This window comes from Canis lupus, chromosome 2 (assembly GCF_048164855.1).
Source record: "Canis lupus baileyi chromosome 2, mCanLup2.hap1, whole genome shotgun sequence".
Lineage (NCBI taxonomy): Eukaryota > Metazoa > Chordata > Mammalia > Carnivora > Canidae > Canis > Canis lupus.
Genome location: NC_132839.1, coordinates 74,379,726 through 74,405,458, shown reverse-complemented (window position 1 = coordinate 74,405,458; position 25,733 = coordinate 74,379,726). Strand labels below are relative to the sequence as shown.

Sequence of the window (25,733 nt, the reverse complement as noted above, 5' to 3'; positions counted from 1 at the left end):
TGCACCTTGATTAACATTTCTGGGAAAATTGAAACTCAGTTACATAAGATCACTAGGCAAGCCACTTGGCTTTAAACCTTGCCCTCCTTCAGCAGGGTCTTTCTCTGAGTTATTTGATTTTGATGGTTTCAGTCTTGGGAACCACAGCTTTAAAGCGTATTCTAAACATTGGGAAATCATCCTGAATCTAATAATCATAATAATCTCCCTGGCGCCTTGTATTTTTTCAAAAGCTTTACCTGAATGTTCCTAGCTGCTAACCACCATGCAAATGATCTAAGATGAGAACATCAGAAAAAGAACAAAGAGGAGTGCCTGGCTGGCTCACTCAGAAGAGGCTTGCAACTCTTGTCTCAGGATCATGATTTCGAACCCTGTGTTGGGTGTAGAGATTGCTTAAATAAAAAAAGAAAAAAAAAAAAGGAACAAAGAGAATGACTGACTTAAAAATTGTGAATCCCATGTGCCTGGAGGCTCAGCTGGTAATGCGTGTGACTCTTGATCTTGAGGTTGTGAGTTCAAGCCCCATGTTGGATGTAGAGAGTACCTGAAAATAAAATCTGAAGCAGGCTCCCTGTTGAGGTTCCTAGGATAATGACCTAGGATAATAACCTGATGTGAAGGGAGATGCTTAACTGACTGAGCCACCCAAGCACCCCAAAAATAAAATCTTTTAAAAAATACTGTGAACCTCAAGTTGTGGCCTATCACAGAGATTAAACAAAAAGAAAAAAAATGTCACAACCTGTGAATATCCCAAACAAAAAACAGAAGACTGAGATCCTCAGAGCTAAAAGTGGCACTAATGCTTTAAGTTTTGATCACACCTCTCAGTTAAGCTGCAAGTCTCATCAAAAGAGGTGAATTGTTAAAAAGGAGACAGCAAACCAAAATGGAGTCACTTGTGCTAAACCACACACCAACAAACCAAGACTTACTATACAACCTAACTGAAGTTTTGACTTCCCAGGAATACAACCTTTAACCAGTCAACATGGAATTACCTAGTCAGCACTAGTGAGATAATCTTCCTGATAAACCCTACTATTCCCATTAGGAATGTGCTCTTGCCTGAAACAATGCATTCTTTTGCTAATCATTTCCCTTTCTGTCTTTAAAAATCTTTCTTTTTCTATACTTCAGCAGAGCTCCTTTCTATTTGCTACACAGGATGCTGTCTAATTCATGAACTGTTGGATAAAACTAATTTTATTTTTGAATTTACTCAGTTGAGGGGTGCCTGGCTGGCTCAGTCAGTGAAGCATGCAGCTTTTGATCTCAGAGTTATAAGTTCGAGCTTACACGGTGTATAGAGATCACTTAAAAAAAATCTTGGGGGACTGGGTGGCTCAGCAGTTAAGCACCTGCCTTTGGCTCAGGTCTTGATCGCAGAGTCCTGGGATAGAGCCCCACATTGGGCTCCCTGCTCAGTGAGGAGTCTGCTTTTCCTTCTCCCTCTCTTCTCAACTTGTGCTCTTACTCTCTCAAATGAATAAAATCTTTAAAAAAATAAAAATCTAAAAATAAATAAATCTACTCAGTTGAATTTTTGTTATTTAACAATATGTTGAAGCCTTAACCCCCAATTTGATGGTATTTGAAGGTAGGGCCTTTGGGAAGTAATTAGGTCATGAGAGTGGATTTTATTTTATTTTATTTTTATTTTATTTTATTTTATTTTTTTAAAGATTTTATTTATTTATTCATAGAGACACAGAGAGAGAGAGGCAGAGACAGGCAGAGGTAGAAGCAGGCTCCATGCAGGGAGCCCAACGTGGGACTCGATCCCGGGTCTCCAGGATCACGCCCTGGGCTGCAGGCGGCGCCAAACCGCTGCGCCACTGGGGCTGCCCGAGAGTGGATTTTATAAATGGAATAAATGTCCTTAAAGAAGAGACATGAGAGATGATCTCTTTCTGTACCATGTGAAGATACAGCAAGAAGGCATCCATCTACAAATTCGGAAAAGGGCCCTCATCAGACATTGCCAGCACCTTGATCATGGACCTACCAGAGTCCAGAACTATGACAAATCAATGTCTCTGGTATTTTGTTGTAACAGCCTAAACTAATGAAAAGAACTGGGGATCCCTGGGTGGCTCAGCGGTTTAGCGCCTGCCTTCGGCCCAGGGCGCGATCCTGGAGTCCCCGGATCGAGTCCCACGTCGGGCTCCCTGCATGGAGCCTGCTTCTCCCTCTGCCTGTGTCTCTGCCTCTCTCTCTCTCTGTACTCTCATGAACAAATAAATAAAATCTTAAAAAAAAAAAATTTTTTTTAAAAAGAAGAAAAGAACTCTGCAGTCTTCATCCTACCAAGAAAGCCCTCTGAAATAAAAAAGACAAAGTTATCTAAAAATGATACCAATGTTGAGTGGTGCATGAAGTAACTTAACAATAGCCAGAAAATAACTGGGAAGATTTTGAAAAATAAGAGTAACAAGTGAGAAGCTAAGATGGAATACAACTGATACTTAAGATGGAAAAAAGAGATCAATTAAACAATTCATAAATTAGCTTAAAGGAACTTCATTCATTCAAAAACTAATTAGGCATTAGAAATATAAAAATGGGCAAAAACGGATACAGTCCTTCCCTAACAGTGTTCACATTCTAATGGTTAAGACAAATATTAACCTAAGTATTTTTTAAATTATAAATACAAATTTGTAAATGCTATAAAAGAGAAATGGACCAAAAAACTGAATACATAAGCCACAAAATAAGAGAAAATATTTGCATATATCTGATAAGCTGAATATCCAGAATATATGAAGAACGTAACACAAGAAAAAAATAATCCATTTTAAAATGGGCAAAGGACTTGAACAGACATTTCTCTAAAGATACACAAATGACCAATAAGCATATGAAAAAATGCTCAATGTCATTAATCATTAGGGAAATAAAAATCAAAACCATGAGATGCCACTTCATACCTACCAGGATGACTGTAATAAAAAAAATTAAAATAAGTGATGTGAAGAAATTAGAACACTTCTATATTGCCGGTAGAAACATAAAACGGTGTAGTCTCTCTAGAAAACAGTTTGGTAGTTCCTCAAAAAGTTAAACAAAGAATTATCAATAATCCAGGGCTGAAACCTCAGTCGACTGAGTGTCTGACTCTCCATCTCGGCTCAGGTCATGATCTCAGGCTTGATCTCAAGCCCAAGTTATGCTCTGCACTCAGCAGAAATCTTGCTTGTCCCTTTCCTTCTGCTCCTCCCCCACCAACCCCAGGTCACATTTGCACTCTATCTCTAAAATGAACAGATAAAATCTTAAAAAAAAAAAAAAAAAGATTTTTCAATGACCCAGCAATTCCAATTCTAGATATATACCCCAAAGATTTGAAAATGGACTCAAACAGATATTTATATACTATTACAACAGCATTATTCATGATAGCCAAAAGAAATAACCCACTTGGCCACCATCTGATAAATGGATAAACAAAATGTGGTATATGCATGCAATGGAATACTATTCAGCCATAAAAAGGAATGTAGTTCTGACACATGGATTATGCCATGAAAACATTATGCTAAGTGAAATAAGCCAGACACAAAAGGACAGATACTGTATGATTCCACTTACATGAAATATCTAGAATAAGAAAATTCATACAGACAGAAAGCAGAACAGTGGTTTCCAGGGGCTGAGGCAGAAGTGAATAGAGAGTCATTGCTTAAAGAATACAGAATTTCTGTTTGGGGTGATAAAGTTTTAGAAATGCACAGTAGTAGTAATTGTACAATATCATGAAGGTAATTAGTGCAACTGAATTATAACCTTGAAAGAATGGTTAAAATAGCAAAATTTGTTATACATATTTTATATTTTGCCAAATTTTTTTTTTTTTTAATTCTGGTTGTCCAGGACTAGAGGGTTTGGGGAGAAATGGGGACTGACTACTAACTGGTACCTGTTTTCTTTCGGGATTAAAAAAATGACCTAAAATTGATTATGGTGATGGTCACACAACTCCATGACTATACTAAAAACCACTGCATTTTACACTTTAAATGATGCATCATATGGCATGTGAGTTGCATCTCAAAAAAAGCTGTCATTAAAGAAAAAAAAAAGGAGGGGCACCTGGCTGACTCAGTTGGAAGAACGTGTGACTTGATCTCAGGGTCTTGAGTTCGAGCCCCATGTTGGAAGTAGAGATTAAATAAATATACAAAAAAGAAAAGAGAGAGAGAGCACATACAGGTTCTAAACTTAGCTAGGAAAAAAAATAAAATAAAATAAAAATAAACTTAGCTAGGAAGTCAGAGAAGATTTTATCAAGAAGTTAATTTTGAGTTGAAAGTAAAAGGATGTACTGGAACACAACAGGGCAAGACAGAAGTAGAGGTATGAAAATTGGGGTCTAGAGGGCATTCCAGACACAAAAGGAAAAATAGGGTAAAGCCCCTGGCACGAATGTGCTGGAATCCAGAGAACAAGAGTAGTCTGAAAGGAGACCAGGGAGGTCAAGGGTATAGGTTACACTGGGTGTCTTCTAGGCTATGTTCAAGATTAGGTCTTCATCCAAATAGTAATGTGAAGCCCATAAAGGGCATGTTCTGAAAAGATCACCTTGGCTGTATTATGGAAAACTGATATAAGGGAAGCTAGTCAATATAGGAAGCCTAAACAAAATGCTCTTTCAATAGGTCAGAGATAATGATGTCCTTTCTAGAATTATCTAGGTTTGATGACAGCATATTAAATCACAGGGGGCGGAGATCGACAAATTATTCCATAAATGATGAAGGGCACAGCTGGTTCTCCACCCTCATTCCTTAAACCAAAATAAATTCTAGACGTGTTACTGATTTAACTTCTTAAAATAAGGCCACACATAGAAACAGCAACTAAAGCAACTAGAGCAATGGATTAGAATATCCACAACTGACCCATGATTTTTAAGGGGAATTTAGAATATGACAAAGGTGCCACTTTCAACCATCAACTATTTAATAAATGGTAAGATAACTTTTTTTTTACTGTTTTTTTTTAAATTGAAGTATGATGCATATATAAAAGATTGGAAAAATATACATCCAACTTAGTAAGTGGTTAGCTATAGGGAAAAGAATATAATCTTCAAACAGACTTTCACTTTGTTAATTTTTAAATACTTCTTACAATGAATGTGTGTGCATTAATATATTAAGACTTTCAAAACACAGAAGTTTAATTTTTTAAAGTCACAAATATGTAACAAGAAGACAACTGGAATACTTGCATAACAACATAAATCCAAGACACTATACAGGATCAATAAGTTTGACAGCCAAAAATTATGAAAGTTTTTACACACCAAAAATATACTGTGAAATAAAAAGACAAAGAACTTGGAAAAACACTTGCAACATATATCTGGTTAATTTTCTTAATTTATAGTGAACTCTGAAAAGTCAATATAGAAATGGCAATCTTACAAAAAAAAAAAGCAAAGATCATGTTCATAGGAAAATAGAGAGCCAATAAACAAAAAAATAAAAGAGGTGCAAATTATCCCTTTCATCTATCCGAAGATTGGTAAAAATTAATTTATCTAGTCAACTTGCATATCCATATCCAAATAAGCATACAATGCTATTATATAAGGATGTTCAGTGTTTATGAGAGCAAAAAAATGTGTATCCTTCATCACTATAGTTCTGATTAAATAAATAATAGTATGAGTTCATGAAGTCCTCCACAGCTGTTGAAAATGAGGCATGGGGCACCTGGGAGGCTTCATCAGTTAAGCATCTGACTTCTGCTCAGGTCATGGTCTCAGGGTCCTAGGATGGAAACTCGCAGCTGGCTCCAGAGCTCAACGGGAAGTCAGTTTGTCCTCACTCTTCCTCTCCCCCTGCTCATGCTCTTTTTCTCTCTCTCAAATAAACAAATAAAATCTTAAAAAAAAAAAAAAAAGAACAAGGCAGATTTCTTTGTAATGATTTGGGGAAATATCCAAGATAGACTGAGGTGAAAGCAAGTTGCAGAACAGTCGGGGCAAACCTACTTCCCACCTAGTTAGTACCTTCTGAGATCTGTATGCCTGAGTTAAGGGGAGGTGGGAACTGGAAGGGGAAACAGAAGTTGCAGGCCATCTAAGCTGGAGAGCCTAACTCTCCAGAAGGCAGGAAATTCCAAATATGAACTCTACTTTACTGTTTTGTGCAAGCCCCATTTAAAAAAAAAAAAAATCATTAGGGACACCTGGGTGGCTCAGTGAACATCTGCCTTCAGCTCAGGAAGTGATCCCAGAGTTGCAGGATGGAGTCCCACTTCAGTCTCCCTGCAGGGAGCCTGTTTCTCTCTGTGTGTGTGTCTCATGAATAAATAAAATCTTAAAAATGATTAGCTTTCATGTCAGAGAACTTACTGTACATATCCAACACAGAACACTCTGAAAGTAAATATATCCCACCTTTATGGGCAGATAAGGGACACTTGGATGGCTCAGCGGTTGAGCGTCTGCCTCAGGTGTGATCTAGGTCTGGGGATCGAGTCCCATACTGGACTCCCTGTGGGGAGCCTGCTTCTCCTTCTGCCTATGTCTCTGCCTCTCTGTCTCTTATGAATAAATAAGATCTTTATAGGCAGATAAAATTCACTCTTGAAAGCCTATTTCTCACCTGTCTTTTCAAATCCACACACAAATGTCCACTTACAAATACTGGTCCTCCCTCTCTTCTTCCCTCCCTCCTTTCTTTCCTATCTGTGCCTCCCCAGGCAAAAAAAATGTCAGTTGAAATGAAAAGGTATAAGATTTTTTTAATGAAATTTAAATACTAAAAGGCCTAATAGCTACCCAGTTCTGTAACCTCTGAACACAGAAGTGCTAACAATTTGCCTTTTATAACTAAAGGGAGACCTGTTTCTATCACCTATAAAAATTGTAAAACAGCTCTTAATCCATTTGATAAACAAAACTGGATTCCACCAATACCACCAGTACCTCCCACCTCCAAAAAGCCCAGCTTCTTGAGGGCAGGAACCTGTATTAGTCATCACTGTCTCCAAATACCTCCTTCACTGCTTAAGCCACAGCAATGAATAAATATTTGCTGAATCTCTGACGTTTATTTTCTCTGCATCTACATATGCCAGAAGCATGCAAATCAACAAGAATTTAAAGTATATGGTAGTATTAATTAGCCTCCAGTAAAATGAGAAAAATGTATTTATAAATAGGACATTCCTCAATAGTGCTATGCATCTGTGGAGATTTCTTAACATAAATGAGCTGTTTTAAGCACTCCTCAGTTTTCACTTAGTAGTTTCCACTTTAAGATTACTTGTTTCGGGGATGCCTGGGTGGCTCAGGGGTTGAGCATCTGCCTTTGGCCCACGATGTGATCCTGGGATGCTAGATCATCAACTCCCACATCTGGCTCCTTGCAGGGAGCCTGCTTCTCCCTCTACCTATGTCTGTCTCTCTCTGCCTCTCATGAATAAATAAATAAAATATTTTTAAAAAAATAAGATTCCTTATTTTTCTGAAAACACAATGGAAAGAGTTCTCTCTTGGCTAGGATCTCAGAACAATTGTCAATGCACACCAGCAGCTAAGCACTAGAGCAAAAAACTTAACTAATCCCATCTCACATTTAAATCTCTTGTGTCCAGGGATCCCTGGGTGGCGCAGTGGTTTAGCGCCTGCCTTTGGCCCAGGGCGCGATCCTGGAGACCCGGGATCGAATCCCACGTCAGGCTCCCGGTGCATGGAGCCTGCTTCTCCCTCTGCCTGTGTCTCTGCCTCTCTCTCTCTCTCTCTCTCTCTCTGTGACTATCATAAATAAATAAAAATTAAAAAAAAAAATTTTAAATCTCTTGTGTCCAGAGACATTAAGAAGCTGCTGTATCGTGGGCAAGACAGAATTGGGTTACTGAATCAGAATTCTGGTATATCAGAATTTATTTGGGTTGTTTTACAAATACCTAGAATTTATTTTAGGGTACAGGAGGGTATTTTACAAATACTTAAGGGTATTAAAACAATGGCTCTGATGTCCTTCTCTTAAATAACATGTCCCTAATGCAAGAGATCTATCTATGCTAAATTCCAAAGTCATAGACTTGACTCATGAAGACAACCAGCTTTATTGCAATGCCTAAGTCATGAAAATATGAATACATTGAAAAAATTCAAATCCAAAATAATCCAGAGGAGGAAGGAATTAAATGTGGGCTTAGATAAACATAGATGAAATAAAACAGGCCATTTGTTGACAATTATTGAAGTTGGGTGACAGCTTCTACAGAGTTCCTATACAATTCTACTTTTTCATATTTTCAAATTTTTAATAAGCATATAACTTTTACATCAGTACTTTCCTATTACAATTAATATTTGCAACAGCAATCTGACTGCAGGCATAAGTTAACCAACAATTTATAGGTTGCTTTTTATGCCGCATAAAGGACAAAACAAGTGCATACATCTAAAGCTCTCAAACAACTCAACTCCTATCATAGAAAAGAAGTGAAAGGAAACACTCTGAATGTTGGGAGGGCAAATGCAATTCCCTCAGATCCAAGTAATTTCCTCCTTCCACTGCAACTAGCAGACATTTCCTAGTAGAGTTCAGCAGTAATAAGTCAGTTGAGTCATCCTGTTTCTACATGCTTAGGGAACTTTCCAGGGCTGTTAAACAGTTTATTATCTGCTGTTAGAACCTTTAACACTCCAGTTCATGCTGTGTGGGTTTAATTTACCTGATCTCACCTCAGGGGAGCCAAATTTATTTATTTATTTTTAATTGAAGTTCGAGCAGGGAGCCAAATTTAATTGTCTACTTATAACTCTGGAAAAGGCGAAAAAGTAGATAGTGTGGTCTCATACCTCTATTTTCTAGAATTATGCCATGGAATTACATGCTTGTATATAGGATTGATTCCTTAGGGAGTAAACTTCTTAAAAGTGGTTTGTTTTTTTAAGATTTTATTTATTTATGAGAGACACACAGAGAGAGAGGTAGAGACACAGGCAGAGCGAGAAGCCGGCTCCATGCAGGGAGCCCGATGTGGGACTTGATCTCAGGACTCCAGGATCACGCCCTGGGCTGAAGGCAGACGCTCAACTGCTGAGCCACCCAGGCGTCCCATTAAAAGTGGTTCTTAATGATGCTAAACACTCTTTGTAGCAAATCATAAAACCGTAAAGTTATCAGTGTTACTTATTTTTATCAGACCACGCGGTATCAGTGGTATCCCCAGAAGTATACAAAGTAAAATGGAAAATGTCAACTTTTCCATTCCTCCCTCCCCAACTCTCCTCCCCAACCTCCTCCCCAGAGGTACCACTGCTGATAGTCTGGTGTGAATACCCAAGGTCTTTTCATATATATTTATACTCTTATAAATATGTATACACATTAATCATTTTGGTGGATCTTAAAGATACACATTCTGCCAACTTGCCGTTTTGTAGCATAAAAAGCCTTCGCACGTGTCAATACATAAAAAGCTCTACTTCAATTGTTTTTTATTATTTTTTAATTTTATTTATTGGGATTTCATTTATTTTTTAAAGATTTTTATTTATTTATTTATTTACTTGAGAGAGAGAGAGAGAGAGAAAGGAGCACATGAACAGGGAGCAGCAGGGGCAGGAGAGAGAAACTCCCAGCTGAGCCGGGAGCCTGACCTGGGGCTCAATCCCAGGACCCTGAGATCAGGACCTGAAACAAAGGCAGACCTTTAACCAACTGAGCCACCCAGGCGCCCCTACTTCATTCTTTTTAAAGTCTACACAATACTCCAAAAACATGAACACACAATTTTAGCATTCCTTTAGTAGAGATTACATAGGGACTTGCCAATGTTTTTTTAAGCAAACTCTACCCCCATCGTGGTGCTCAAACACATGACCCTGAAATCAAGAGCTGCATGCTCTACTGACTGAGCCAGCCAGTCACCCATGGAACTTTACAATTTTTTAAATAAATATAACATAGCAACAAACATCTTTGTGCTTATATTTTTATGGGGCGGAGTACAAAAAACATTACATCTCTAGACCTAAGGTCATACACAAAGAGCTTTTGCCAATTCTAATGCTATCAAAAGTAGTACATGTTACTAATTGTGTGACTGATAGTACAATAACACAGATACACTCAAAAGGATTTGTGCCAGAATGTCAGACCCCAAAAATATATCTCATTGTTATTTCCTAATTCCAATAAGGCTGTATATCTTTTCAAGTTTATTGGCATTTATATTTCTTTTTCAAACTTGTCTTACTGATGTTAGTTCTTTTTTTTTTTTTTTTTTTTAATTTTTATTTATTTATGATAGTCACAGAGAGACAGAGAGAGAGAGGCAGAGACATAGGCAGAGGGAGAAGCAGGCTCCATGCACCGGGAGCCTGATGTGGGATTCGATCCCGGGTCTCCAGGATCGCGCCCTGGGCCAAAGGCAGGCGCCAAACCGCTGCGCCACCCAGGGATCCCCTGATGTTAGTTCTTTATAGCTTCTTTTTATTTATTATAGCTTTTTATTTGGTATTAAACCACTGTTGTATCATAGTAAGATTGGTAACTTTTTATTTTTTAAAGATTTTATTTATTTATTCATGAGAGTCACAGAAAGAGAGGCAGAGACAAAGGCAAAGGGAGAAGCAGGCTCCTCGCAGGGAGCCCAATGTGGGACTCAATCTGCAGACCCAGGGATCACATCCTGAGCCAAAGGCAGATGCTCAACCGCTGAGCCACCCAGGCGTCCCAGATTGAGAACTTTTTATAGGTTATTTGCTTCTCTTCCTTCTAGCTGGCTCCAAAGCCAGATTCACAAGGGTCTATTTTTACATATTTTTCTATTTAAATATTTATCTATCTTCTCAGACTATTAGCCAAAGAGTTAATAAAATTACAAATCATAAAAAACAGATCTAAAATCCTAAGACAGTCATTGAAAATAACATCCAATGACAATATGAAATAATATTTGGAAAGTATTTTACTTTTCTTTAATATTTTAACTAACACTGATTTCTTCCAGGAATATGCTGACAGAACTGAAGGGTAACAATAAACTCTAGATTTTTTTTTTTTTTTGATAATTTACTTAAGCTCTTTCATTTTGGAGCTATTTTTTGTTACTATAGAGGTTAAGGACTCCCATTAAGGAAAAAAATGTCTTCCAAGCCATTAAAGATTTAGGGAGAAAAGCATTTCTACGTTAGTATGTGTATATGAGTTCACTTTGGTTCCTCTTACAGAAGAAAATATTTGGTTTGGTTAGATCCTTTTAAGAACCTATAATATTCGGGACGCCTGGATGGCTCAGCGTTGAGATTCTGCCTTAGGCTCAGGGTGTGACCCTGAAGTCTGGGGATAGAGTCCCACATCAGACGCCCTGCGGGGGACCTGCTTTCCCTCTGCCAGGGTCTCTGCCTCTGTGCCTTTCATGAATAAATAAATAAAATCTTTAAAAAACAAAACCAAAAACCTATAATATTCGAAATGCCTTTAATTCGAAAAGCCTTTAAAAGAGAAAACTTGGAACGCCTGCGTGGCTCAGTGGTTGAGTGCCTGCCTTCAGCCCAGGGTGTGATCCTGGAGTCTGGGGATTGAGTCCAACATCTGGCTCCCTGCACGGAGCCTGCTTCTCTCTACCTGTGTCTCTGCCTCTGTGTGTCTCTCATGAATAAATAAACAAAATCTTAAAAAAAAAAAAAAAAGGAGAGAGAACTTTACAAATGCCTAGGGGTAAAAAAAAAAAAAAATCCCAAAATATAATAAAATGTTAACATAGGTTTGAAGGTTATAAAAGTCATTTTTAAATGAGTGATTTTTTAACACATGGCAAAACAGTAAATATTCAAAAGTGCTTTTAATAAAAAATGCTTGGGAGACTCAGTCATTTTTTTTTAAGATTTTATTTATTCATGAGAGACACAGAGAGAGAAAGAGAGAGGCAGAGACAGCCAGAGGGAGAAACAGGCCCCATGCAGGAAGCCTGACGTGGGAATCGATCCAGGGTCTCCAGGATCACGCCCTGGGCCGAAGGCAGGCACTAAACCACTGAGCCACCGGGCTGCCCTCAGTCATGAATTTTTAAAGGAAATAATCCAGTCATATGCTAAATTAACCTACAATAGTTCTCACATTAATTTGGAATGGAACTACCATTACATGACCTTTACCTATAAATGGCCTTAAACTGTTTACTTCTTGTTTCACCAACGGATAGCAAATTTCCTACAAGTAGGTAAATATAACAGAAACAGGAAAATAAAAATAAAAAAACAGCAAGACCGAGAAAGATGTCATGAAATCTGAATAAAAGACAAAAAAACAAACAAACAAAAAAGACAAAAACCCTGGGGCACCTGGGTGGCGCAGCCACTTAAGCGTCAGTCTTTAGCTCAGGTCATCATCCCAGGTTTCTGGGATCAAGCCCCTCAAAAGGGCTCCCTGCTCTATGCGGAATCTGCTTCTCCCTCTCCGTCTGCTGCTCCCCCTGCTTGTGCTCTCTGTCAAATAAATAAATAAACAAATAAATAAAATATTTAATTTAAAAAAGACAAAACTGAGGATCATTAAAAATTAAGGACTAGTAAGCAAAATGATAGATAAATCTCTAAAGTCACTAAGAGACAAAAGAGTTAAAATAGCCAAGAGTCTCAAAAATTTTTGAATAGGTAAAGCCCAAGAGAAAAGATAATTCCTAAATGAGTCACTATAGCTAATTAACAAACATAAAAAAGTCACCCTGGGGGGCACCTGGCTGCCTCAGTCCGTAGAGCATGTGACTCTTGATCTTGAGTTCAAGTCCCAAACTGGAGATAGAGTTTACTTAAAAAAAAAATTTTTTTAATTAAAAAAAAATAGGGCACCTGGGTGGCTCAATGGTTGAGCGTCTGCCTCTGGCTCAGGTTGTGATCCTGAGGTCCTGGGATTGAGTCCCATGTCAAGCTTCACACAGGGAGCCTGCCTCTCCCTCTGTGTCTCTCATGAATAAATAAATTTTTTTTTTACGATTTTATTTATTTATTCATGAGAGACATAGAGAGAAAAAGAGGCAGAGACATAGAGGGGGAAGCAGGCTCCTCGCAGGGAGCCCAATGTGGGACTCGATGCCGAGCCTCCAGGGTCATGCCCTGCACCAAAGGTGGCACTAAACCGCTGAGCCACCTGGGCTGCCCGATAAATAAAATCTTTAAAAAATAAAAAAGTAAAGGTCACCTTAACTAAGTCATTGAATACATGCAAATTAATGTGAACTTTCACTTAAACAGAACACAGAAAGTACAATAGTACAATGAAAGTTTACTCATACACTGCTAGTCCTGTAGTTAACTGCTACAACACTTCTAAAAAATAATTTGAGGATATGTATCAAGAACCACAGGGGTGCCTGGCTGGCTCAGTCACAGAACATGCAACTCTTAAAAACTCTAGACTCACGGCTGTGAGTTTGGGCCCCACATTGGATGTAGAGTTACTAAAAAATAAACTTATTAAAAAAAAAGGACTATAAAAATGTTCCTACTAATGACATGTATTATTTGTGGTTTATTTTTAAATACTTCAACAGAGGAGGGGAAACAGAAGGCTGGAAAGGAATAAATCTTCCCTATAGAATTCCAAGTAATTTAAGTAGATTTTTTTTTTTTTTTTTTTAAGATTTTACTTATGCATGAGAGACAGAGAGAAAGGCAGAGACATAGGCAGAAGGAGAAACAGGCTCCATGCAGGGAGCCCGACATGGGACTCGATCCCAGGACTCCAGGATCATGCCCTGGGCCGAAGGCAGGAGCCAAACCGCTGAGCCACCCAGGGATCCCTCTTAACCCCTTTACATTTTATAACTTGGGAGTCTCTGGCCTCTGCTGCCTCTGCTCCACTGAGGTTCCAATGAAAACTGAATGCAGGACTTGGAAAGGTGTTTTCCTTTCCTTCTTAAAATAAATCCTCCCAGTACCTACATCAAAACATAACAAAATGGCATCTTATCCTCTATACATCTCAAATTAATTCCTTAAAGGGGGAGGGGGGTGCTGGCTGGCTCAGTCAGTAGAGCATGTGACTCTTAATCCTGGGGTCATGAGTTCAAACCCCACATTGGGTGTAGAGATTACTTTAAAAAAAGAAAGAAGAAAAGGAGGAGGAGGAAGAGGACAAAAGCAAAGTAAAGCAATCAGGTCCAAGAACCCAGAATTACTGCAACTTGATTTTTCCTTTATTTTTCTCAAGGCTGCATTATAAAAATATGTGCCCTTATTCAACCTCCCTACTTTGTTGCCAATCTCTAGTTTTCTTCTTCAATAAAGGTTAGTTCTCTGCCCTGCTTCCAAGAGCAATATTACTAAAAATTCATTTCCCTCATAAGAAATGAGTCAGAAATCCAGTATGCTCAATGTGAAATTCTTGTGGTTATGGGAAAAAAGGAATGTAGAATTACTATATGCCCAGAAATTAAACGCAGGGAAGAATTAGGCTACATTAAAATGATAGTCTAGGTTCTGTTAAGGTGATCAGATGATGTTTTTTCTTGTTTTCCTAAGTTTCTATACTACATTTTACTGCTTGAATCAATTATGTATTTACATAAGAGTATGTAAATCTGTATATATATGTAAACATTCCTACATACATTAAACAAATGATTCTACCCAAAATACTAAGGTTGATGTCGGAAGTCCCACACACTAGTAAATTTTTATCTATAAAGAGAGGTTTGCAAATAGTCTAAAATCTTAAGAATTTAGTATTTAAGAATAATTATATTTATATAACCCTAAATGGCTAAGGACAGAAGTAGTAAGGACACTTCATTATATACCATTTTGTGGCTTCTGAGCTATTCAAACAAATATTAACTTTTTAAAAGAATAACCATACAATAAGCTTCTTCTTGTTCTTCCCTCTACTATGACCATTAGCTCTAGGAACAATAATTGCATCTCAATTTTCTCTTGGACTAAATATGCTAAATTTTCTGAACCCTCTATCTGACCCCTTGTCATCACTGAATTTGTTGGCCAGACTTAATATATAATAAAAAGCTGGAACACCTAAGTGGCTCAATCGGTTAAGCATCTATCTCTTGATTTTACCTCGGGGCATGATCTCAGGGTTGTAAGACAGTCGTATCAGGTTCCACTCTAGGCAATAGATATAGATATAGATATATAGATATAGATATATTTTCAAAGGGTTTCTAAACTTTTTAAGTAAACGTATTACAAAATGAACCAGGAACGCCTGGGTGGCTCAGTGGTTGAGTGTCTGCCTTCGGCTCAGGGTATGACCCCAGTTTGGGGGTCGAGTCCCACGTCGGGCTCCCTGTGAGGAGTCTGCTTCTCACACTGCTTATGTCTCTGCCTCCTCTCTCTGTCTCTCATGAATAAATAAAATCTTAAAAAGAAAAAATGAACCAAATCCCATCATCAATAAATGACTAAGTATATAAACGGACCACACAAAGGTGGTTTAGAAATACAAAGGGTACTTCTAAATCAGCCTTTGTCCTAAATCTGGGATAATCATTCTTTGCAAACTCAGTTTGGAAAAGATAACCTTTCCCTAAAGAGTACACTTATGATGAGCTCTAAGTACAGCACTGCTGAATCACTATATTGTATACCTGAAACTAACATAACACTATGTTTACTATACTGGAATTAAAATTAAAAACTTAAAAAAAAAGAGTTTACCTTTCTTTTCTCCTAGTCACTCTTTGGTGGAAGCTTTAACAAGAAAAATCAAAATACTGAAACTAATGTTGATATGATGATTTGCCAAATCGAGTTTAAAATAAAGGCAAATGGGGGACACCTGGATGGCTCAGGGGGTGAGTGAGTGCCTTCAGCTAGGGGCGTGATCCTGGGTCTGGGGATAGAATCCTGCATCGGGCTTCCCACAGGGAGCCTGCTTCTCCCTCAGCCTATGTCTCTGCTTCTCTTTGTGTCTCTCATGAATAACTAAATAAAATCTTTTTTAAAAATAATAAATAAAGGCAAACGGGAATTCACTTTTAAATTCATTTTAAAAATACACATGAAAAAGAACAAAAGGAAAAAGACAAGGACTAGCTAGTTTTGCTTCAGGCATTTTCCCAAGGCATATCCAGAATCACAGACATCCGGATGCACACCATAGCTGAGATGGTAAGAAGGAAAAAAAGAAGGTAGAGAAAGAAGGGTAAGAAATAATACTATAACCTTAAATAAGAAATAAATTCTTTTTTATAGAGTTTTCTGAACATACCAACCACAAAATGAATTTATTTATACATCAAAGCTTGAATTACAAATAAATGACAGTATCAATATTTTAATAAATGGTCCTAGGAAAACCTCCTAGCAATTAAGAAGGAAAAAGCCCATCAGTAATGCTAGAAAACAATTAAGGCGAATATTTATTTGACTGTTGTGTAAGAATTACTACATACAATGGAAAACACCAACAAATCAACAACTTAATACTGTGTGCAGGGGATCCCTGAGTGGCACAGGGGTTTAGCGCCTGCCTTTGGCCCAGGGCGCAATCCTGGAGTCCCGGGATGGAGTCCCACGTCGGGCTCCCTGCATGGAGCCTGCTTCTCCCTCTGCCTGTGTCTCTGCCTCTCTCTCTGTGTGTCTATCATAAATAAAGAAAAAAAAATCTTAAAAAAAAAAGTATAAATAAAAAAAAATACTGTGTGCATTTAAAAAAAGAAAATCCCAAATAAAATAAAAAAGAGCAAAAGAATTGGGAAAAAAAACACATTTGACTAATATGGCCGGCAAAGACATCTTAATAACATAGAACATATGCAAACAGATTCTTAAGTAAGCTACAGACCGCATTTGAGATTATAAAACTATAAAAACGGGGTGGCCTGGGTGGCTTTGCGGTTTAGCTCCGCCTTCAGCCCTGGGCCTGATCCTGGAGACTTGGGATTGGGCTCCCTGCATGGAGCCTGTTTCTCCCTCTGCCTGAGTCTCTGTGCCTCTCTCTCTCTATGTCTCTCATTAATAAATTAAAAATAAAAAAAATCTTAAAAAAGACAAACTATACAAACTTTTAAGGCAATATGAATCTAGAAGTTAAAAAATGTTCATGCCCTCTGAATTAATTCTGCTTCTAGCAAAAAAAAAAAGAAAATCTAAAATACAAAGATGGTTCTCATAATTTTGTAAGAATGAAAAACCGGAACAATCTAAATGTCTAGATAAAAGGGAATGTTTAAGTTATGATATATACTGTGAAGTATTATGCAGCCAAATGCTTCATTTTCTTTCATAATGACATGGGGAAATGATCATAATACAAAATTAAAGTATATATCAAAAAGGATATAAAAATAAGCAAGCACATGTACACAGTTAAAAAACACAGGAAAACACACGTTCAAAAAAGTTGAAAGAATGCATACCAAAACTTCAACATTGGGTATCTCTGGGTAACATGATTTTAATTTGCGCTTTACACATTTTAAGTATCATGCAATGATCATACATTAACTCTTAAAATAAGGAAAAAAAATTTCAGATGCAGCAGCTAAACCCAGGAAAACTAACTCAGATTTATCAGTAAATGGCAAAAAGTAAATAACTAAAAACATGGCAGGGATATAATTAAGAGGTTTAGGAGACATCAATCAGATGCAATGTACAGATCTTATTTGAATCCTAATTCATAATTTTTTTTAGTTTTATTTTTTTAAGATTTTATTTATTTATTCATGAGAGATACAGAGAAAGAGAGGCAGAGACATAGGCAGAGGGAGAAGCAGGCTCCCTGCAAGGAGCCTGATGTGGGACTTGATCTCGGACCCCGGGATCATGCCCTGAGCCAAAGGCAGATGCTCAACCGCTGAGCCACTCAGGCGTCCCTAAATCCTAATTCAAACAAACACTGTAAAAGAACATTTTTTTTTTTTAAAGAACATTTATGTTAAGAACAAAAACTCTGAACACTGACTGGATTAAAAGACATTTAGGAATTACTAATATTTATATATATACTTTTTTTTTTTTTTTAGCATAACTACAATTATCACACCTAAAAAGAGTCCTTATCTCTGAGAGATCCCACTAGGTATTTTCAGTTAAAGGAAGAGAATGCCTGGGATCTAGCTGAAGATAATCCTGCAAAGGGAGAAGCACAGACAAAATAAAACTGCCATGAGTGGGCAGCCCTGGTGGCCTAGCGGTTTAGCGCCACCTGCAGCCCAGGGCGTGATCCTGGAGACCTGGAATCGAGTCCCACGTCAGGCTCCCTGCATGAAGGCTGCTTGTGTCTCTGTGTCTCTCTCTCTCTGTCTCCATGAATAAATAAATTTTAAAAATCTTAAAAAAAAAAAAAAAAAAGGCCATGACTTAAGTAATTGTTGAAGCCAGTTGATGGGTACACCAGAACTCATTATACTATTTTATCTTTTTGCACCAAAAATTTCAAACATACTCAAAGTTTTTTTAAAATACAGTTTTACAGAAAAACAAAACACTCTTCTGCTTTCCCCATGCAAACATAGGTAGGGGGTTCTACTTGAGAAATCAGGGATAACCAGGCTGATTCAAGGTCAGAGGATGAAAATTATCTTCTGTGATTTTAAGAAAGTGACTTACAATGAAATCATCTTTTCAAAGAGTCAGCCAAATCTTTACAGTCATCAAGAATCATATCAAAATTCTTTCCATTAAAAAAATAAAAACTCACAGCAAGAGCAAAATGCAAAGTAACAATTTAGAATGCATACAATTTGTTTCTAAAACAGAAAATCTAAAAAAATAAAAAAATAAAACAGAAAATCTAATAGAGGGGATGTTCAATGAAATGGGGAATTCAGAGTAAGTATTCTATGCACTTCTTCTAAAAGGTATCAATTCTACTGATGAAAGCTCCAAAGTTATAAAACCAAGAAAGTGAAATATGCCAGAAACTGCTGGCACTGCCTCCAGGTCATTCAGAGAGCCCACACCTGAGTTTGCTTTCTACTCTATTTTTAACCTTATTCCCAATTATATCAGAGGTAACGGTTCACTTCTAAAAATAATGTTTCTAGAAACAGCTTTCCTGCTCCAAGTTTTTATGCAGAGGTTTTTATCCAGTAGTCAATTAGATAAGTGACCAAACAGAAGAGTAGAGAGATATCCCAAAACTTTGGCTATCTTTCATATTAAACATGAAGAACAAAATATTTGTCTATCATTTCTAGCAATACTATCATTACAATGCTATAGACTAATATACTACAATTAAGTATTTGGGATTACTTTCATCAGAAGACCCAACATCTCAATGTAATAATGTGTTCAAACTTAACATACAACAGATTTTTTTACAACATTTTTAACATATTCACTTACTCTATTCTTTTTTTTTTTTAAGGAAAGTTTTTTTTTTAAGATTTTATTTATTTATTCATGAGAGAGAAAGAGAGAGAGAGAGAGAGAGAGACAAAGACACAGGCAAAGGGAGAAGCGGGCTCCATGCAAGGAACCCGATGTGGGACTCAATTCTGGATCTCCAGGATCACACCCCAGGCTGCAGGCGGCGCTAAACCGCTGCGCCACCGGGGCTGCCCCACTTACTCTATTCTTTTATCAAAAATGGATCTCAACCAAACATAGCCATACCAAAAAAAAAAAAAAAGCCATACCTATAGTTTATATTTGCCTGTAGCTTGGCTAACTACTTTCACATGCTAACAACAGCCCTTCTGACAAAGTCAAAAGCAGGGAAATTATCCATTATTATTATTTAAGATTTTATTTATCCATCCATTTGAGACACGGATAGAGGCAGAGACATAGGCAGAGGGAGAAGCAGGCTCCCCACGGGTAGCCTGATGTAGGACTTGACCCCAGGACCCTAGGATCACAACCTGAGCCAAAAAGGCAGATGCTCAACTGCTGAGCCACCCAGGCACCCCAATTATCCCTATTTTTAAATGAGGAAAATAGGTTAAGGGAAACTAGCAATTTGACCATAGTCACACATCTAATATAAGACTGGACAGGAAGTCACAATGTAAATTCCTGACCCGGATTCATTCCACATCTGTCTTGACATGACCAATCACGCTAGTGACATTTGTTTCACTCTTACAAAGATCACTTTCGAGCAGTACAGAAATTACATAAATATCAACTGACTTCCTATTACTTCTTACTAATAATGTACTTTTAAATACATTTGCATCTCTGATGGAAAGAAGTCACGGAAGTATGCAGACACAAGTTCAAATTGGTCAATCATTTGCTAAAAACTGTGCTAAAGCTATGACTGGGAGAAGTTAAAGACATTTTAAAAATTTAAATATTGAAATAAACTCCATTATCTATACCTTAAATATCAATTCTTTGTGCTTAGGAGTTAAGATTCCCTGAATTCTATCATGACAAGTTTTTTTTTTTTTTTAAGATTTTATTTATTTATTTATTCATGAGAGACACACAGAGAGACAGAGACATAGGCAGAGGGAGAAGCAGGCTCCATGCAGGGAGCCTGACGTGGGACTCGATCCTGGAGATCCAGGATCATGCCCTGGGCTGAAGGCAGTGCTAAACCGCTGAGCCACTCAGGCTGCCCTATCATGACAAGTTTTAAAACTCAAATTATTAGCCAAACAATTATAGGTACAAATCCCTTATAATATTTCCTATACTAATCCAACAGGGTGACCATATATTGTTCCACCTAGAATGAGCCATTTGTAAGAGAAAATACAATTAAGAACCATCTCTGAAATTCTTACAAAATATTTTTACAAATAACTAAAAGTTTCAAGACACTCTTTCAGAGAGACCATACTATTCAAAAGGAAGAGATTAAAGCAGGCTAGAAAGGATAACAAAACGCTTATTTTCCACAGAGTGGAATGCAAGAAACAAGGTATGATCAATAGGCTCATGTAAGATATCACTGTAGAGATAAGATATATACTGGAGGATGGTAAGTCGTCCTTTACTCATAATTCAACAAATCACAACTTGACAAGTGGTAATATTAAAACTTTGGGGATGCAGCAGTTCTCACCTACTCACTTAAAAAGAACTGAGGTCCAGACAGCTTCGGGGACTTACCATTGTCACAAAGCAAAGGTCAAATTCAAACCCATGTCTTCTCTCACTTCTCCTTTCCTAAGGAGGATATATCTAAAAAGTCGTCAGGGGACTAAGTAACTGGCAGAAGAGTTTAGAGGAGGATATAAAAAAAATAAAGGGCATCCCCTACCTCTAAGAGCCTGCAATCAAACTAATTATTAATTATAATTAACTCATAGAATAATAATTACATACCAGTATATAATTAACAGCCAAAATAAATGTCACAGACAAATGACTTCTCAGGAGAAAGCTCAAAATCAAAGAAAGGACCTACTTCTCTTCTCAACTAACCTATCCCATTGCTTCTAAAAGCTTAACTCTTCAAAGTCAAGAATTTCTCAGCTTAATTCCTCTGTATCTGCAGCACAGAGCTCTGTTATAGGTCTACCTCTAGGGTGGCCAACACTTTTCTAGAAACTCAGTTACTGTGACCCACTTTCCCTATATCTGAGACACTACCTTCTATTTCCTCAGTGACCTTTTTCTCCCTTACCTATTTGTACTCTAGGAATCACCTTAGGCTAATACATCATGGGATAGCAGAAAGAATATATCTTAGATATAGAATTCAAGTTATGGCACTACTGGGAAAAGGATATATTAGCTTCTCTGTGACTTCAGTTTCACTATCTATAAACCAGGAGTGATAACTGAAACTATTCTTTTTAAAGGGTTGTTTCAAGGATCAAGTGAGAATGTGTAAGAGTGCTTTATAAGCTATAAAATGCTCTGGGCCAATTCAACTCTAAGCCCTTAGATTTGAAATTTATCTTCAACTCTCAGCCCAAGATCTTTGTATACTCCTTCGGCATGTATGCCCCTTGGGCTCAGCTATCACTCTTCTGCATACAAGAGAAAGAGCAGAAAGAAGTCTTCTGTTCTTGGCCCCTGACCTATGAATTTCCTGTCCTCTTCTGGCTTTTCCTTACTTTTGTTCAATCCCAAAGATTCTCTCAAGGTCTGGAGTAAAATTTATTATGAATGGTCAAAGGAAAAAAAATTTCCAAGTGAATGATCTTGGTTTATATTCAATATCATAACCAAAATCTTCATATTCTAAAATGTTTTCTAAAATTTCTACTCAGGAGTACTTATTAGTCATATTCTGAATTAAAAAATTTTAAACTGGGGATCCCTGGGTAGCTCCGCGGTTTAGCGCCACCTTCAGCCCAGGGCGTGATTCTGGAGTCCGGGGATCAAGTCCCGCATCCGGCTCCCTGCATGGAGCCTGCTTCTCCCTTTGCCTGTCTATGCCTCTCTCTCTCTCTCTGTCTTTCATAAATAAATAAATAAATAAATAAATAAGTAAATAAATAAATAAATAAATAAATAAATAAATAAATAAATAAAATCTTTAAAAAAAATTTTTTTAACTAAGGGAAAAAGGCTGTTTTTCCCTAAGTTAGAAAAATTCAACAGAAGAGGACACAAAAATTCCATACCATGTTATCCCAAATCACAGTGGATAGAAGTTACATAGTTAAGAAAGCAGTTTTCAATAGCTGTATTACAAAATACTAAGGTGCTCTGAAATTGTGAAGTATATCACAAGAATGTTACAAGTCTGTGAATGATTTACATCATTCAAGTAAATTAGAGTGGAATCAAGACTTTTTCCTCTCACTCATCTACTTGCCTATATGATTTCTTGAACAGAAAGGAGTTATGGTTATTGCTCTCCCACCTCACGGAACTCCTCTCATCCATGCTATGGCTAGGTAGCATGTCTGTACATAGATGCACATAAATGCCATTTATGATGACAGGAAAAATGCTTAGAACCACTGTGATAAAGAAACCAATATTATCAAAAAATGAAATTAGAATACAAATTTTTTTGTCCTCAAAATTTTGTCATTTTGCTTTACATAACTTTTGCTAAGAGTAACAAAGAAACAAAATACATACTATGCAAAAAAAAAAATTAACTTGTATTTTAAAAAGCATAGTGTAAGAGATAAAGCAAGATAGCAGCCAGAACACTGACCTCTAAGCCTGGTGCAAATACCATAAAGATGCTTACTGCACTCCTATCTTGATTTGAAACATCTTTATTAGCTGTTAAATTTTGAAAACACTACATGTAGTACTTGTCAATGAGTGCAGTCAAGCAAAAACCAGCTTCATTTTGTATTTTTACAAAGCTGAGACTCACATCTGTGCTTTGATCTAAATTTAAAAAAGGAAATGAAAATTCAATATGAAAATAAGCAATGAGAAGGTAACTTTCTCCAAAACAAAAGCACTGAAGTTCATAATGTCATAAACAAAATAAAAACCCTATAATATATCTAAAAATTGGGTTTTAGTTGGGAACCAAGATTTTACTTTTTCAAAGGAGCTTTTATTTTTATTTATTTTTATTTTTTAAAGATTTTATTTATTTATTCATGACAGACACACAGAGGGGGAGAGAGAGGCAGAGACACAGGCAGAGGGAGAAGCAGGCTGCATGCAGGGAGCCCGATGCGGGACTCGATCCTGGGTCTCCAGGATCTGGCCCTGGGCTGAAGGCGGTGCTAAACCGCTGAGCCAACCGGGCTGCCCAGGAGCTTTTTTTTTTTTTTTTAAAAGCAACACAAATTCATAGTTTTAAAATTCAAATATAAAAAGGTTAAAAAATGCAAAAAGGTAACTCTCCTCTCTTCTGAAGCAACCTCTATTAAAAACTCTCATGCAAATCTTCTAGGCAGTACAAGTATATGTATGTTGTATATTACTCATCAAATTATGATTAAAGTCACTATCTTTCAAATCACTAAAATGCTAAATAGAACTTTTCAAAAAATAGACTGGTTGCTCTAATTATTCAGAGCTTTTATTTATTTTTTTATTTTTATTTTTTAAAAATTTTTATTTATTTATGATAGTCACAGAGAGAGAGAGGCAGAGACATAGGCAGAGGGAGAAGCAGGCTCCATGCACCGGGAGCCCGATGTGGGATTCGATCCCAGGTCTCCAGGATCGCGCCCTGGGCCAAAGGCAGGCGCCAAACCGCTGCGCCACCCAGGGATCCCTATTCAGAGCTTTTAAAGCTAATGTTTCATCACTTATAATGGTGAAAAGCAGGAACTACATTCATATTCAACCTCAAATGAAAACTTTAAGTAATCCTTTTATTCAAAGTATCTTCTAAAATGTAGCCAGTTAAGGGGTGCCTGGCTGACTCAATCCAAAGAGCATAGAACTCTTGATCTTGGGATCATGAGTTCAAGCCCCCTGCTGAATGTAGACACCACTAACAAAATAAAACTTAAAAAAAAATGTAGCCAGTAAAAAATGAAGTTTAGAAAATTTCTAAGGCCTTGGTAAAAAGCTCATTAAGTTAAACCAAAAAAAGGGGTGCCTGGGTGGCACAGTTAAGTGTCTGCCTTTGCTTCAGGTCATGATTCCAGGGTCCTGGGATCAAACCCTGTGTCATTGGGCTCCCTGCTGAGTGGGGAGCCTGCTTCTTCCTCTGCTTGTCCTCCTTGCTGGTGTTCTCTTTCTCAAATAAATAAATATCTTTAAATCAAACAAAACTCTAAGATACAAGCTTATATGGGTATCATATCTCATTTATACCAAAGATGCATTTTAAATAATTACATAAGATTGAAAGAAAATACACGTACAGAAATAACTTTTGAATGAGATTATAGATTTTGTTTTGCGCATCATATAGAACTATCTCTTGCAGCTTTTCAGTAACAAGTATGTCTTTTGTTAAAAAAAAAAAAAAAAAGAGGGGCTATTAGAAATCCATATCCAGTTCAGGTTTATTTATTTATTTTCCCCCAGTTCAGGTTTAAATAGAACAAAACAATTCATGAAAATAGTTCTACCAGCTTATTCTGACACCTGTAACAAGTAGGTTTATTTATTATAACTTCCATGAATCTGTAAGACAAAAAGACTACACAATACTGCTGTAACGAAGTCCATAAGCTTTGGGTCAAGGCAGAATTGGGTTTGAATCCCAACAGTACCAGTACCTTTACCCTGGACAACCTACCTAACCAGCCAGAGCCTATTTCCTCCAGTATAAATTAGGGATAACAGTATCTGACTTAGAGGACTGATGTAACCAGGTAAACAAAGTATGCAAAGGAACTCAAAGGACCAGCAAATATAACCATTAATAGTAAATATCATTATTGATATTCAAGCAGGTAACTGTTTTTTAATTTCAGACTCAAATAATTTTCAGCCCTTTTTCAAAATGGCTTTGAAAGTGCCCAAACTGCTCTTTACCCAATACAGGATGATCAACTCAAATGTGCTCAACTATAGAAACAATCATTCATATGGTTAGTATTTATTATATGGGTCAAAGCATGAATATACAGATAAATACAAAACAAAAAAAAAAATACCTTTACTTATAAGCCTGTAGCAGTTGTCTAAGAAGTTGGGACACCAGCGGTTGAGTGTCTGCCTTCAGCTCTGGGCCTGATCCCAAAGTCTGGGATCGAGTCCCACATCTGACTCCTTGTCGGAGGCCTGCTTCTTCCTCTACCTAGGTCTCTGCCTTTTCTCTGTGTCTCTCATGAATAAATAAAATCTTAAAAAAATAAAATAAAATAACTAAGAAGTTTTACAATCTTAAAAAATCTTAATATAAGTCAAAATATAACAGAAAACAGTTGGGAGTACTGAACTTTTTGCAAAATCTTCACATTCAACATACTAATATATTATTCATCATTACCAATTT

The 25,733-nt window shown here is 37.1% G+C and overlaps 1 protein-coding gene across 12 annotated transcripts in view; it reads right to left on the bottom strand.

Annotated features, from left to right (window-relative positions):
- The window catches only part of SMIM14 (small integral membrane protein 14), a 95,153-nt gene that overhangs the window by 64,267 nt on the left and 5,153 nt on the right, over positions 1-25,733 (bottom strand). For 4 of the 12 annotated variants that reach the window (XR_012021490.1, XM_072807068.1, XM_072807058.1 and 1 more), the window contains exon 2: positions 16,471-16,580. The exons of 7 other annotated variants lie outside the window; for them this stretch is intronic. Coding sequence is in view for 3 of the 5 variants with exons in the window: in XM_072807068.1 (XP_072663169.1) it covers positions 16,471-16,580 (110 nt within the window). In the remaining 2 variants the exon portion in view is untranslated. Of the gene's footprint in view, positions 1-16,470; positions 16,581-25,392; positions 25,581-25,733 lie in introns of all 12 variants that reach the window. One more of the 12 variants, XM_072807144.1, reaches the window with a different exon arrangement.